Genomic DNA, 15683 nt, shown 5'->3' on the forward strand with positions numbered 1-15683 from the left:
TAGCATAGTTTGAAGTCAGGTCGTATGATGCCTTTTTTTGTTTTTTTTTTTTCCTTAGGATTGTCTTAGCTATGTGAGCTCTCTCTTGGTTTCATATGAAGTTTAAGGTGTTTTTTTACAATCCTGTGAAGAAAGTCAATGGTAGCTCAATGGGGATAGTACTGAATCTATAAATTACTTTGGGCAGTATGGCCATTTTCGCAATATTGATTCTTCCTAACCATGAGCATGGAACATTTTTCCATCTGTTCGTGCCCTGTCTTATTTCCTTGAGCAGTGGTTTGTAGTTCTCCTTGAAGAGGTCCTTCACATCCTTTGTTAGTTGTATTCTTAGGTATTTTATTGTCTTTGTAGCAATTGTAATTGGGAGTTCACTCATGATTTGTCTCTCTTTCTGTTATTGGTGTATAGAAATGCTTGTGATTTTTGCACATTGATTTTGTATCCTGAGACTTTGTTGAAGTTGCTTATCAGCTTAAGGAGATTTTGGGCTGAGACGATGGGGTCTTCTAAATATACAATCATGTTGTCTGCAAATAGAGATAATTTGACTTTCTCATTTCCTAATTGAATACCTTTATGTCTTTTTCTTGCCTGATTGCTCGGCCAGAACTTCCAATACTATGTTGAATAGGAGTGTTGAGAGATGGCATCCTTGTCTTGTGCCAGTTTTCAAAGGGAATGCTTCCAGGTTTCTTTTGCCATTTAGTATGATACTGGCTGCGAGTTTGTCATAAATAGCTTTTATTATTTTGAGATACGTTCCATCAATACCTAGTTTATTGAGAGTTTTTAGCATAAAGGGCTGTTGGATTTTGTCAAAGGCCTTCACTGCATCTTTTGAGATAATGATGTGATTTTTGTCTTTGGTTCTGTTTATGTGATGGATTACATTTATAGATTTGCGTATGTTGAACCAGCCTTGCATCCTAGGTATGAAGCTGACTCGATCGTGATGGATGTGCTGTTGGATTCAGTTTGCCAGTATTTTATTGAAGATTTTCATATCAGTGTTAATAACGGATATTGGCCTGATATTTTCTTTTTTAGTTGTGTCTCTGCCAGTTTTTGGTATCAGGATGATGTTGGTCTCATAAAATGAGTTAGGGAGGATTCCCTCTTTTGCTATTGTTTGGAATAGTTTCAGAAGGAGTGGTACCAACTCCTCTTTGTATCTCTGGTAGAATTTGGCTGTGAACCTGTCTGATCCTGGACTTTTTTTTGTTGGTAGGCTATTGATTGCTGCCTCAATTTCAGCCCTTGTTATTGGTCTATTCAGAGATTAACTTCTTCCTGGTTTAGTCTTGGGAGGGTGTAAGTGTCCAGGAATTTATCCATTTCTTCATGATTTACTGGTTTATGTACATAGAGGTATTTGTAGTAATCTCTGATGGTAGTTTGTATTTCTGTGGAATCAGTGATGATATCCCCTTTATCATTTTTTATTGGATCTATTCAATTCTTCTCACTCTTCTTTTTTATTAATCTGGCTGGTGGTCTATTTTGTTGATCTTTTCAAAGAACCAGCTCCTGGATTTGTTGATTTGTTGAAGAGTTTTTTGTGTCTCTGTCTCCTTCAGTTCTTCTCTGATCTTAGTTATTTCTTATCTTCTCCTAGCTTTTGAGGTTTTTTGATCTTGTCCCTCTAGTTCTTTTAATTGTGAAATTAGGGTATTGATTTTAGATCTTTCCTCACGTCTCATATGCGCATTTATTGCTATAGATTTCTCTCTAGACACTGCTTTAAATGTGTTCCAGAGATTCTGGTATGTTGTGTCTTCGTTCTCATTGGTTTTGAAGAACTCCTTTATTTCTGCCTTCATTTCATTATTTATTCAGTAGTCATTCAGGAGCAGATTGTTCCATTTCCATGTAGTTGTGCAATTTTGAGTGAATTTCTTAATTCTGAGTTCTAATTTGATTGCACCGTGGTCTGAGAGACTGTTAATGATTTTCGTCCTTTTGCATTTGCTGAGGAGTGATTTACTTCCAGTTGTGTGTTCAGTTTTAGAGTAGGTGTAATGTGGTGCTGAGAAGAATGTATATTCTGTGGATTTGGGGTGGTGAGTTCTATAGATGTCTGTTAGGTCTGCTTTGTCCAGATCTGAGTTCAAGTCCTGGATATCGTTGTTAATTTCCTGTCTCATTGATCTGTCTAATATTAACAGTGGAGTGTTAAAGTCTTCTACTATTATTGTGTGGGAGTCTACATCTCTTTGTATGTAATTAAGAACTTGCTTTACGTATCTGGGTGCTCCTGTTTTTGTTGTATATATATTTAGGATAGTTAGCTCTTCTTGTTGCATTGATCCCTGTACCATTATGTAATGCCTTCCTTGTCTCCTTTGATCTTTGTTGGTTTAAAGTCTGTTTTATCAGAGACTAGGATTGCAGTCCCTGCTTTTTTTTTTTGCTCTCCATTTGCTTGATAAATCTTCCTCCATCCCTTCATTTTGAGTCTGTATGTGTCTTTGTATGTGAGATCAGTCTCCTGAATATAGCACACTGATGGGTCTTGACTCTTTATACAATTTGCTAGTCTGTGTCTTTTAATTGAGGCATTTAGCCCATTTACGTTTAAAGTTAATATTGTCATGTGTGAATTTGATCCTGCCATTTTGATGCTAGCTGGTTATTTTGCCCATTATTTGATGCAGTTTCTTCATAGTGTCAATGGTCTTTACAGTTTGGTATGCTTTTGCAGTGGCTGGTACTGGTTTTTCCTTTCCATGTTTAGTGCTTCCTTCAGGAATTCTTGTAAGGCAGACCTGGTGGTGACAAAATCTCTCAGAAATTTCTTGTCTGTAAAGGATTTTATTTCTCCTTCACTTAGGAAGCTTAATTTGGCTGGATATAAAATTCTGGGTTGACATCGTTCTCAGCAAACTGACACAAGAACAGAAAACCAACCACTGCATGTTCTAACTCATAAGTGGGTGTTGAACAATGAGAACACATGGACACAGGGAGGGGAACACCAGGGCCTGGAGTCTGGAGGGCTAGGGGAAGAATAGCAGGGGGTGGAGGAACTGGGGAGGGATAGCATAGGAGAAATGCCTAATGTAGATGACGGGGTGATGGATGCAGCAAACCACCACTGTGGCATATGTATACCTATGTAACAAACCTGTACAATCTGCACATGTACTCCAGAACTTAAAGTATAATAAACAAATTAAAAGAATAAATAAAATAAAATAAAATTCTAGGTTGAAAATTCTTTTTTTTAAGGATGTTGAATACTGGCCCCCACTCACTTCTTGCTTATAGGGTTTCTGCCAAGAGATCCACTGTGAGTCTGATGGGCTTCCCTTTGTGGGTAACCTGACCTTTCTCTCTGGCTGCCTTTAGCATTTTTTCCTTCATTTCAACCCTGGTGAATCTGATGATTATGTGCCTTGGGGTTGCTCTTCTTGAGGAATATCTTTGCAGTGTTCTCTATATTTCCTGAATTTGAATGTTGGCCTGCCTTGCTAGGTTGGGGAAGTTCTCCTGTATAATATCCTGAAGGGTGTTTTCAAACTTGGTTTGAATCTCCCCATCACATTCAGGTACATCAGTCAAATGTAGATTTGGTCTTTTCACATAATCCCATATTTCTTGGAGGCTTTGTTCATTTCTTTTCACTCTTTTTTCTCTAATCTTGCCTTCTTGCTTTATTTCATTTAGTTGATCTTCAATCTATGATATCCTTTTTTCCACTTGATGGATTCAGCTGTTGAAACTTACGTATGCTTCATAAAGTTCTCGTGCTGTTTTTCAACTCCATCAAGTTGTTTATGTTCTTCTCTACACTGGTTATTCTAGTTAGCATTTCGTCTAACCTTTTTTCAACGTTCTTAGTTTCCTTGCTTTGGGTTAGAACATGTTCCTTTTGCTCAAAGAAGTTTATTATTACCCACCTTATCAAATGAATTTGATAAACAATTCATTCTCTATCCAGTTTTGTTCCCTTGCTCATGAGTAGTTGTGATCCCTTGGAGGGAGTAGAAGAGGGGTTCTGTTTTTTGGCAATTTCAGCGTTTTTGCTCTGGTTTCTTCCTATCTTCATGGATTTATCTACTTTTGGTCTTCAAAGTTCGTGATTTCGGATGGGGTCTCTGAGTGGACTTCCTTTCTGTTGATGTTGAAGCTATTTCTTTCTGTGTTTTGGTTTTCCTTCTAACAGTCAGACTTCTCTGCTGGAGGCCCACTCCAGACTCTGCTTGCTTGGGAATCAGCTGCAGGTCTGCAGAACAGCAAAGATTGCTGCCTGTTCCTTCCTTTGTTAGCTTTGTCCCAGAATGGTACCCACCAGATGTCAGCCAGAGCTTTCCTGTATGAGTAACTCCCAGTCAAGATAAATGGGAGTCAGGGAGCCACTTGAGCAGGCAGTCTGTCCCTTATCAGAGCTCAAGTGCTGTGCTGGGAGCTCTGTTGGTCCCTTCAGAGGTGCTGGGCAGGGATGTTTAAGTCTGCTGAAACAGGATCCACGCTGTCCCTTTTCCCAGGTGCTCTGTCTCAGGAATGTGGGGGCTTTATTTATAAGTCCCTGATGGGCTGCTACCTTTTTTCAGAGGTGCCTGCCCAGCAAGAAGGGAGTCGCATCACAGTCTGCCTGCAGAGGCTTTACTGAGCTGCCGTGGGCTCCACCCAGTTGCTGTGTAAACTTCCTGGTGACTTTGTTTACACAGGCGAGTTTAGAACTGCCTATCTGAGCCTCAGTTATGGCGGACATACCTGCCTCTACTGAACTTGAACATCCCAGGTGGAGCTCAGAGTGCTGTGCTGGCTGTGAGAATTTCAAGCCAGTGGATCTTGCTGGTTTTCATGGAGGTGGGACCTGCTGAGCCAGACTTGGCTCCCTGGCCTTAGCCCCCATTTTTTCAGGGGAATGCGCGGTTCAGCTGCCCAGTTTTGTGCTGGAAACCTGGGGTGCTGCTGTTGAAGGCACCAGAGGGAATCTCCTGGTCTGAGGGTTGTGAAGACTGTGGGAAAAGTGCAGTATCTGAGCCAGAGTGCCGGAGTGCCAGGAAAAGTCCCTAGTGGCATCCCTTGGCTAGGGATGCCAGCCCCTTGCAGTTCTCGGGTGAGGCAATGCCCCACCCTGCTTCAGTTTTCCCTCCTTGGGCTGTTCCCACTGTCTAACCAGTCCCAATGAGATGAACCTGATACCTTGGTTAGAAATGTGGAGGTCATTCATCTTCTGGATTGCTCTTCCTGGGAGTTGTGGACTGGAGCTTCCTATTCGGCCATCTCAGCAGAAGTCTCCTCTTTGTCTTTTTTAACTGCTTTTGCTTTAAAGTTTGTTTTGTCTGACATAAGAATAGTTACCCCTGCTCGCTTTTGGTTTCCCTTTGCATGGACCGTCTTTTTTCATCCCTTTATCTTGAGTTTATGTGAGTTCTTAAGTATTAGGTGTGTCCCTTGAAAGTAGCAGATAGTTAGTTGCTGAATTCTTATTCATTCTGCAATTCTGTATCTTTTAAGTGGAGCATTTAGGCCCTTTACATTCAGTGTTAGTATTGAGATGTGAGATACCATTCCATTCATCATGCTGTTTGTTGACCGAATACCTTTTTTTAAAAAAATTGCATTTGCTTTATAGGTCCTGTGACATTGTGCTTTAAAAGGGTTCTTTTCTGATGTGTTTCCAGGAGTTGTTCCAAGGGTTAGAGCTCCTGTTAGCAGATCTTGTAGTACTAGCATGGTAGTGGTGAATTCCCTCAGCATTTGTTTGTCTGAAAAATACTGTATCTTTCCTTCACTTAGGAAGCTTAGTTTTGCTGGGTACAAAATTCTCATCTGATAATTCTTTTGTTTGAAGAGGCTGAAGATAGGGCCCCAAACCCTTCTAGCTTGTAGGGTTTCTGCTTAGAAATCTGTGAATCTGATAGGTTTTCCTTTATATGTTACCTGATGTTTTTGCATCACAGCTCTTAAGATTCTTTCCTTCGTCTTAATTTTAGATAACCTGATAACAATGTGCCTATGCATTGATCTTTCTGCAATGAATTTTCCAGGTGTTCTTTGTGCTTCTTTTACTTGGATGCCTAGTTCTCTAGCAAGGCTATGGAAGTTTTCCTCAATTATTCACCAAATATATTTTCCAAACTTTTAGATTTCTCTTCTTCCTCAATAATGCTGATTATTCTTAGGTTTTGGTTGTTTAACATAATTCCAAACTTCTTGGAGTCTTTGTTCATATTTTCTTATTTGTCTTTGTCTTTGTTGCATTGGGTGAATTCTAAACCTTGTCTTTGAGCTCTGAAGTTCTTCTGCTTGTTTGATTCTATTGCTGAGACTTTTTAGAGCATTTTGCATTGCTATAAGTGTGTCCATTGTTTCCTGAAGTTTTGATTGAGTTTTATTTATGCTATCTATTTCATTGAATATTTCTCCCTTTAGTTCTTGTATCACTTTTTTCGATTTCCTTAAATTGGTCTTTGCCTTTCTGTGGCTCCTCCGTGATTAGCTTAATAACTAACCTGAATTCTTTCTCAAATAGATCAGAGATTTCTTCTTGGTTTGCATCCATTGCTGGAGAACTAGTGTGATTTTTTTGTTGCTGCTGGGGGGAATTAAAGAATCTTGTTTTGTCATATTATCGGAGCTGGTTTTCTGGTTCCTTCTCATTTGGGTAGGATCTTTCAAAGGGAAGGTCTAGGGCTCAAGGCTGTTGTTCAGTTTCTTTTGTCCCACAGGGTGTTTCCTTTTGATGCAGTACTTTCCGTTTTTTCCTAGAGATGTGGCTTCCTGAGAGCTGAGCTGTAGTGATTGTTATCTCTCTTCTGTGTCTAGCCACCTAGCAAATCTACCAGGCTCTAGGATGGTACTTGGGGTTGTCTGCACAGAGTCCTGTAATGTGAACCATCTATGGGTCTCTCAACCTGTGGATACTGACATCTGCTCCAGTGGAGATGGCAGAGGGGCAAAATGGACTCTGTGAGGGTTCTTAGCTTTGGTTGATTAATGTACTATTTTTGTTCCAGTTGGCCTCTTGTTGGGAGGTGGCACTTTTAAGAGAGCATTGGCTTGAAAGTGCACTGGTATTGTGAGGAGCAGGTGGTTAGGCAGGGCCTTAGAACTTGCAGGAGTATATGCCCTTTGTCTTCAGTTACCAGGGTGGGTAGGGAAGGACCATTAGATGGGGGTGGGGCTAGACATGTCTGAGCTCAGATTCTACTTGGGCAGGTCTTGCTGGATGGCTGCTATAGGGGATGAGGGCGAGGTTCCCAGGTCAATGGGATTGTTTTCCTAAGAGGACTATGGCTGCTTTTGCTGTGTCATGCAGCTTCTCAGGGAAGTGGGGGAAAGCTGACAGTCACACCTCACCCAGCTCCCACACAACACAAAGGGCCAGTCTCGTTTCCACTGTGCCCTGGAAACAGCACCAAGTCTGTTTCCAGGCAATGGGTTAACAGGGCTGAGAACTTGGCCCAGGCTACCTGCAAAAATAAGTAGGGCTTTCCTTCTTCCCTAACCTGTGGTCTGTATGCTGGATTCATGCCCTCCCCCGAGTTCTGGCCAGGGGACTTCTTGATTGGTTCAGACTGTTACAGAGTTCAGCTGGAGGTTTCCTTCTCCCTGTGGACTTTTCTGAATGCCTCTGGCAGCCCTTCTCAAGGACCCCTGTGAGGTGAGGCAGAAATGGCTTGATAGGGGACCCAGGGAGCCCACAGGGGTTTTCCTGCTGCCTCCTCTACCCTTGAATTTCACTCAGCCTTCTAAATGGACTCAGCTCCAGGTAAGGTCAGAATCTTCTCACGTAATCTAGACCTTTAGGTTCCCCAGTCGGGGTGTATATTCAGGGGTGAACCTTTCTCACTTCCACAGTTTGGGCACTCACAGTATTTGGGGTGTCTCCCAGGGCCTGTTGGTACAATCACTTCCTTCAGAGGGTATGTGGGTTCTCTTGGCTTTCCTAATGTATTCCTGCAGTTGTTCTGGTGCAGAAGTTCATGATGCGAGCCACTCTTCCGTCTGTCCCCATTCCTTTTATTTCCAAACCACATTTGAATCCAGCTTTTCATTTGTACTGAGTGAAGGGGTAATTAAATCTGTAGACACTATGATCTCTAATCTTTTTTTAATTTTTTTTGAGATGGAGTTTCACTCTTGTCGCCCAGGCTGGGAGTACAATGGTATGGCCTCATCTCACTGCAACCTCTGCCTCCTGGGTTCAAGTGATTCTCCTGCCTCAACCTCCCAAGTAGGTGGGATTACAGGTGCCCACCATCACGCTTAGCTAAGTTTTGTATTTTTAGTAGAGACAAAGTTTCACCATGTTGGCCAGGCTAGTCTCAAACTCCTGACTTCAGGCAATCCACCTGCCTTGGCCTCCCAAAGTGCTGGGATTACAGGTGTGAGCCACTGCACCCAGCCTCTAATCATTTTTTAAAAAAGCAAATCCTCTTATTTGCTTTCAGATTTTCCTTTATGCAAGGCAAATTGCAATCTATGGACAAAATTCAGTTTCTTCTTTTAGATTCTCTAGCCTTATTGGCAAATAATTAGATGAAAAGCGAAGGAGGAGAAAATATAAATCATAATGAAGTAGTGATTGGATAATGTTCCTCAACAATATGATGAATTATCCCCCTCCCTACCCCATTTAGTTAGACACCAGATGAAAATGGAAAAAGATTTCCTCACATTTTTTTTTTAATTAATGATCAAATAAAGAGACTACCTGCCCCCTCAGTGCAAGGGCTCAGAGCTGTGTGTGTTTGCAGAATAAAAAAAGTAAGTAAGCGGCTGGGCGCGGTGGCTCAAGCCTGTAATCCCAGCACTTTGGGAGGCCGAGGCGGGTGGATCACGAGGTCAAGAGATCGAGACCATCCTGGTCAACATGGTGAAACCCCGTCTCTACTAAAAATATAAAAAATCAGCTGGGCATGGTGGCGCGTGCCTGTAGTCCCAGCTACTCAGGAGGCTGAGGCAGGAGAATTGCCTGAACCCAGGAGGCGGAGGTTGCGGTGAGCCGAGGTTGTGCCATTGCACTCCAGCCTGGGTAACAAGAGCGAAACTCCGTCTCAAAAAAAAAAAGTAAGTAAGCAACCCAATATATGTTTTTTTTTTTCATTCGCTATGTTCTTTATGAATAATAATTTTTTTTGTTTGTTTTTCTTTGTTTTTTTTTTGAGACAGAGTTTCGCTCTTGTTACCCAGGCTGGAGTGCAATGGCACGACCTCGGCTCACCGCAACCTCCGCCTCCTGGGTTCAGGCAATTCTCCTGTCTCAGCCTCCCGAGTAACTAGGACTACAGGCACGTGCCACCATGCGCAGCTGATTTTTTATATTTTTAGTAGAGACGGGGTTTCACCATGTTGACCAGGATGGTCTCGATCTCTTGACCTCGTGATCCACCCGCCTCGGCCTCCCAAAGTGCTGGGATTACAGGCTTGAGCCACCGCGCCCGGCCCTTGAATAATAATTTTTTTGGTAGTCAGATATCAGATAAATGGACTATTTTGGAAGTTCAGGGAACTTAATGTGGAAATGCATTGCATAAGTAATTATAATGTTTTGTGTCTACGTTGAAGCCTGTACTATAACTTTATAAATTAGGAAAATGTTATAATACCTTGGGCGTTTAGTCTTATCATCTGTCTTTCCTGTTGACTTACTGGGAAAAAGCCATTTGTCATCTCTTAGTCCAAGACAATGAAGAATGTTTTTTTAGTCTGTCACTAGGTGGCAGCAAATGTCAAAATTTTATACTTACAAAATACCTGTATCTAAGATAACCTATTTTTTCCTTTACATTAGGAACCTAATTGAAATTACTGCATTGATAAAGTATATAAGATGTAGTACTGTAGGCATCTTAGAATATTAAACTATTCCAATTGGAACATGAGTAGATATTGGAACCATTTTACAGGAATGAAAATAAAACTTTTAAATTGATAACTTCAGTATAAGTAGTTATATAACTTTTAATGATATATGTCAGTATTACTTTTCTAGTTTTAAAGATAACACCAAAGTTTTCCATTTCAACTGTAGGGACAAAGAAATAATCACATTTTTAGCAGTGGTGGACATGTTGAGGATGCTTATTGAAAGGAAAGAACTGCAGCTGGAAGAGCTTTATATTCCATACTTGGGTGGCAATATATAACATGGCACTTTGTGTAAACAAGCATCACCAGATGTTTATTGATGAAATTGAAGCAGCTACATTGCCTGGGGTATATTCCCTGGGGTTTGTTGTCATGCACCAGGAAAATTTAGGTCATGGACACACACAAAGAGTTTAAGAGCAAAGGTTAAATAGAGAGAAGAGAAAGAGAAACAGTTTCCTCTATAGAGGAAGGGGTCTCTGAGAGGAAAGGACTGGCTGGTGACAAATGTGCCGAGTTTTATAGTCCAGTTTGGGGAAGTGGTGTGTGATTTACACACTGGTTTGATCAGGCATGATTTTTACAAAGTGGCACAGGGAAGTCTGGTCGCCACACCCTAATCTTATACAAATGGGCTTTCCATTTGATTATGGCCATCTTGTCTGCTCCTTATAGCACACGTGGCTGTCAGAGAAGGGAAGATGGAGCCGCCATCTTGAAAATGTTTAGTCCTTAGTTCCTGATTTGGGGCTACTTTTCATTAAAAAGAAAAGCCTTACCAAGGACTCCCATACTCTTGCTATATGCCTAAATGATTTTTGCTTAACTTGTATGTCAAAATGATTAAAATAAAGGATAAGAGAGCTTGGGTAGGAGGTCACTTAGCAGGTCAGATTTAGGAAGAAATAAGGATTTGTATTTGTTTATATGATCATACAAAATTCAATTATTAATATCCTTTAACATAAGAATTTAAAAATTGTGAAGAAATACCAATGTACATTCTACACATTTTTACTGAATACATACTGTGGAACAGACATTGTGCTAGGCAGTGGGTATGTAGTAGTGAATAAGACAGTGTAAACCTTGCCTGTATTATCAGATTGTTAATACTAAATCTAAAGTAATAAGTTATTGCATCTATGAGAACTAATCAAGAATCTGAAAATATACAAATTAATTTCAGTATTAAAAATTTTGCGTGATAAAATGTTAAAATATCACGTTTACAATTTTAATCATGTGATTAAGTTACATTTAGGCTATATCCTAAATTGATACACAAAGATTCCTTCTTTGATCTACTATATTAAATCTTATTTTAAATTTTTTATTAGAACTTGTTCTTTTGAGTTGTATGGTACTTGTTTTATTTGGTGTTTGATCTCTTTCCACACAGTGATTTATAATATTTTAGAGAACTTTACATGTTTTTATTATAGAGCAAGTAGGGATTTCTGTTTGAGATTCTACTGTGTGTTTTCTTAGGCAGAAAATAAATTATAATGTTTAGGCAGGATAGGTATCTGAAGTCCTAGATGAGTTTCACATGTCATTTATTCACATGCATATTTAAGGTGCTGCAGGTGCTGGAAAATCAGTGATAAATAGCTACAGTCCCTGCTCTTAAGGAGTTGTCTTGGTAGAGAGAGACATTAATCAGATATTGAGCAGTATATAATTACATAAGGAGGTAAGGAAAGGAGCATGGTTCTATGATAACATATATCAAAGGAACCTGATGTAGATCAGTGTATCAGAGAAGGCTTCCTTGAAGTCATACATGATGTGAAAGATTTAACTCTGCAAAGGTTGGTGGGGGTAAGTGGGTGCCAAAACAGATGTGAGTTTTGGAAAGATATCTCTAGCATTAGTGTAGACACACTGAATTCAAGGAGGTGAATTAGAAGCCTATTCTACTTATCCAGGAGAAATTACATTTGAGTGGTGGCAGTAAAGAGAAATGGACGGTAATTAGAGATATTAAAAATTTAGGTGGTTAAAAAAAAACATGCTGATTAATCAATAGGCATGAAGGGCTTGGGAATGGGGAGGTACGAAAGATGAGGCTTTGTTTTTTGAGTTGCACAAAGCAGCAACGTTCACCAACAAACACAGAAAAGAAACCATATGTGGTTTTAGACTTGTTGAGTTTGAGGATGTTTCCGTTCAATGGCAAACAGAGAAGTAGTAAGGATACATGGGTCTGGAACTTCAAGGAGCTTGGGCCAAAGACGTAAATTAGGATTCATTAGATTGTCTATGGTTATTGGGGTTGCGTAGAAAGAGAGTGAAAAAAACAAGAGAAGGCAGCTTAAGCTGAGTCTTGAGGGACTCCTAACTCTGCTGTCAGAGGAGCCTGCAAAAGGGACCAAAAAGGAGATGCTATAAAGGTGGGGAAAATGTCAGTAGCGGACGGTGTTGCAAAGATCAAGGGAAGAGAGTGTTTAAGCCGGAGTGTTTAATGCTGAGAGATTAAAATATAAATCGGCTAGAAAAACATTGAAAATTCTAAGCAAATGCATTTTCTACATTAGCAATTACAAAATGTGCATTTTCCTTTTATTTAGGCACATCTACTATGCTTCTTACTAGAATAAACTGTGCAGATTGGCCTGATGTATGTACTAAGCAAAATGTTACTGAATTTCCTTTTGTAAAGATGTACAAGAAAGGCAAGAACCCAGTATCTTACACTGGAATGCTAGGAACTGAAGATCTCCTAAAATTTATCCAACTGTAAGTATTCAGCTTCATTACAAGATCTCTAAATGTTAAGGTCTGTGAAAGTTCTAATTCTCAGACTTTGCTAACATTCTTTAAATAGGTTAAGGAGGATACTAGAATTGAGATCATAAAATAAATATTCATGAGAGTCTATGTACATTTTGTCACTTTTGGGGAGATAGTAATTTTGTTTAATGAGTCTGATTTTCTTTAAGAATAATATCTAATTTTCTGTATTTATCCTATGTAATATATTATTTGCTATGTTTAGTGTATTTTTTTTACAAACTGAAAATACCTTTAAAAATTAATTTTTAATATAGTTATATATTCATTCAGCAATAGGATTTCATATCCAGTGAATATAACATCGATCCAAGAAGCAGAGGAATATTTAAGTGGGGAATTATATAAAGACCTGATCTCCTATTCTAGTATGTCAGTATTGGGACTATTTAGTCCAAACATGACAACAGGTAAGTATAGCTGAGCTTTTGAATTATACAGTATCATTGCTTGCTAGTTTTATTTTTTAAGAATATCTTTTTAAGTTATACAGAATTTCAAAATTACAGAGATGTTTGAAGAAAAATAAAATGCTGTAAGCTAATTTTTCAGAGACACATAGTGTTAAATTTTGACATAATTTCTTCCATCTTTTTTCTGTATACCTACACATTGCATATTTATGTAGGTTTTAATATAATTGGGCTAAAGCTGTATGTCTAGATTAGAATCTTGTTTTTTGTTTTTGTTTGTTTTTGAGACAGTCTCGCTCTGTTGCTGGGCTGGAGTGCAGCGGCGAGATCTCTGTTCACTGCAACCTCTGTCTTCTGGGTTCAAGTGATTCTCCTGCCCCAGCCTCCTGAGTAGCTAGGACTACAGGTGGCGCCGCCACACCCAGCTAATTTTTATATTTTTAGTAGAGATGGGGTTTCATCATGTTGGCCAGGATGGTTTCAATCTCTTGATCTTGTGATCCACCCGCCTCAGCCTCCCAAAGTGCTGGGATTACAGGTGTGAGCCACTGCACCCAGCTAGAATCTTGTTTTTATTTAACGTTACATTGATATATAGATATTCTTCATGAACATTATGGCTGCATAATATTTGGTGAATATATATACCAAACTGTATTTGAATTTGTTTATTTTGTTTTGTTTTGTTTGTTTGTTTGTTTTTGGCCGGAGTGCAGTGGGATGATCTTGGCTCACTGCAGCCTCCACTTCCTGGGCTCAAGCAATCCTCCCACTTCAACCTTCTGAGTAGCTGGGACCACAGACATGTGTCACCATGCCTGGCTAATTTTTTGTATTTTTATAGAGACAGAATTTCACCATGTTTCCCAGTCTGGCCTTGAACTTCTGGGCTCAAGCAATCCACCCACCTTGGCCTGCCAAAGTGTTGGGATTACAGATGTGAGTCACTGCACCTGGCCTTATTTGACTATTTACAAACAATATTTATACTGTTTTCTTTTTTTTTCCTTGCTGTATGTGAAGAACATTTTTGAGTTTTTGTATTGATTTTAGACTATATAATGAATTGGATTCCCAATAGAATAACTTATGTCTTCTGTAAATTGTGGGTTATATACATTACTCGCTGATTTTTTTTTTTTGAGACAGGGTCTCGCCCTCCTGCCCAGGTTGGAGTGCAGCGGCACAATCACAGCTCACTGCAACCATAACCTCCTGGGCTTGAGTGATCCTCCCACTTCAGCCTTCTGAGTAGCTAGGATTATAGACATATGCCACCATGCCCACTAATTTTTAAATTTCTTGTAGAGACGAGATCTCCCTATGTTGCCCTGGCTGGTCTCAAACTCCTGGGCTCAAGTAGTCTTCCTGCCTTGGCCTCCCAAAATACTGGTATTATGGGCATGAGCCACTCTGCTTGCCCACTCATTTTTTAAAATGGGGTTTTACTGTTTGTCTAATGAATTGTTGTGTGATCTTTGTATATTAAGGAGATTAAGCTTTTGTCATTTTGTTCCAGTTATTTTCCCTCAGTTTGTTATTTGCTCGTTAGCTTTGTTGAATAATTTTTATATAACAGTTTAACTTTTTTTAATCTATTGATTTTAAGACTTCTTCCATTGCTTTTAGCTATTAAAACATATCATTTTATCAGCTAATATTCACCTGTATTTTCTCTTTTTAATTTGTAGTATTTTCTTAATTTATCTTGCTTTGTATATTTGTTTTTAAAAATTTTTTGATAAACTACACATAATGTAAAATTTACCATCTTACACGTTTTAAAGTGTATATTTTACAAGTGTTAAGTATATTCACATTGTTGTACAACTAATCTGCGGAACATTTTCATCTTGCAAAACTGAAACTCTGTACCCATTAAACAACAGTTTTTCATTTCATCCTCCTCCCAGGCCCTGGTAACCACTGTTTTACTTTCTGTTTATATGAGTCTGACTACTCTATGTACCTCATACAGATGGAATCATACAATATTTGTCTTTTTCTGACTGGCTTATTTCACTTTCCATAATGTCTTCAGAGTTCATCTGTATTGTAGTATGTGTCAGAATTTCCTTCCAATTTTAAGCCAAATAGTATTCCATTGTATGTATATCATATTTTATTTACCCGTTTATCCGTTAATGAATGTTTGGGTTACTTCTACCTCTTGGCTGTTATGAATAATGCTCTTGTGAACATGGGTATGGAAATATCTCTGGGACTCTGCTTTCAATTATTTAGGATATATACTGAGAAGTGCAATTGCTAGGTCATATGGTAATTCTGTTTTTAATTTTCGAGGAACCGCAGTACTATTTTCCACACTGGCTGCATCATTTTACATTCCTACCAACATTGTATCAGGGTTCCAATTACTTTAACATCCTTGCCAGTACTCATTATTTTGTTTTATTTTTTATGATAGCCATCCGAATGGGCATGAGGTGATATCTCACTGTGACTTTGATTTGCATTTCCCAAATTAATAGTGATGTTGAGCATCTTTTCATTATGCTTGTTGGTCATTTGTATATGTTCTTTGGAGAAATGTTTATGTAACTCTTTTGCCCATTTTTAAATTAGGTTATTTATATTTTTTGTTGTTTAGTTACAGAAATTCTTTTTTTTTTTTTTTTTTTTTTT

At 39.1% G+C, this 15683-nt stretch overlaps 1 protein-coding gene across 10 annotated transcripts in view; it reads left to right on the forward strand.

Moving 5' to 3' along the window:
- The window catches only part of TXNDC16 (thioredoxin domain containing 16), a 115026-nt gene that overhangs the window by 65354 nt on the left and 33989 nt on the right, over positions 1-15683 (forward strand). For all 10 annotated transcript variants that reach the window (XM_017512407.2, XM_017512408.2, XM_017512406.2 and 7 more), the window contains 2 exons: positions 12402-12570; positions 12898-13034. In XM_017512407.2, the coding sequence (XP_017367896.1) occupies positions 12402-12570; positions 12898-13034 (306 nt within the window). The remainder of the gene's footprint in view (positions 1-12401; positions 12571-12897; positions 13035-15683) is intronic.

The sequence above is a fragment of the Cebus imitator genome, unplaced genomic scaffold, assembly GCF_001604975.1.
Source record: "Cebus imitator isolate Cc_AM_T3 unplaced genomic scaffold, Cebus_imitator-1.0 Scaffold472, whole genome shotgun sequence".
Taxonomy (NCBI): Eukaryota; Metazoa; Chordata; class Mammalia; order Primates; family Cebidae; genus Cebus; species Cebus imitator.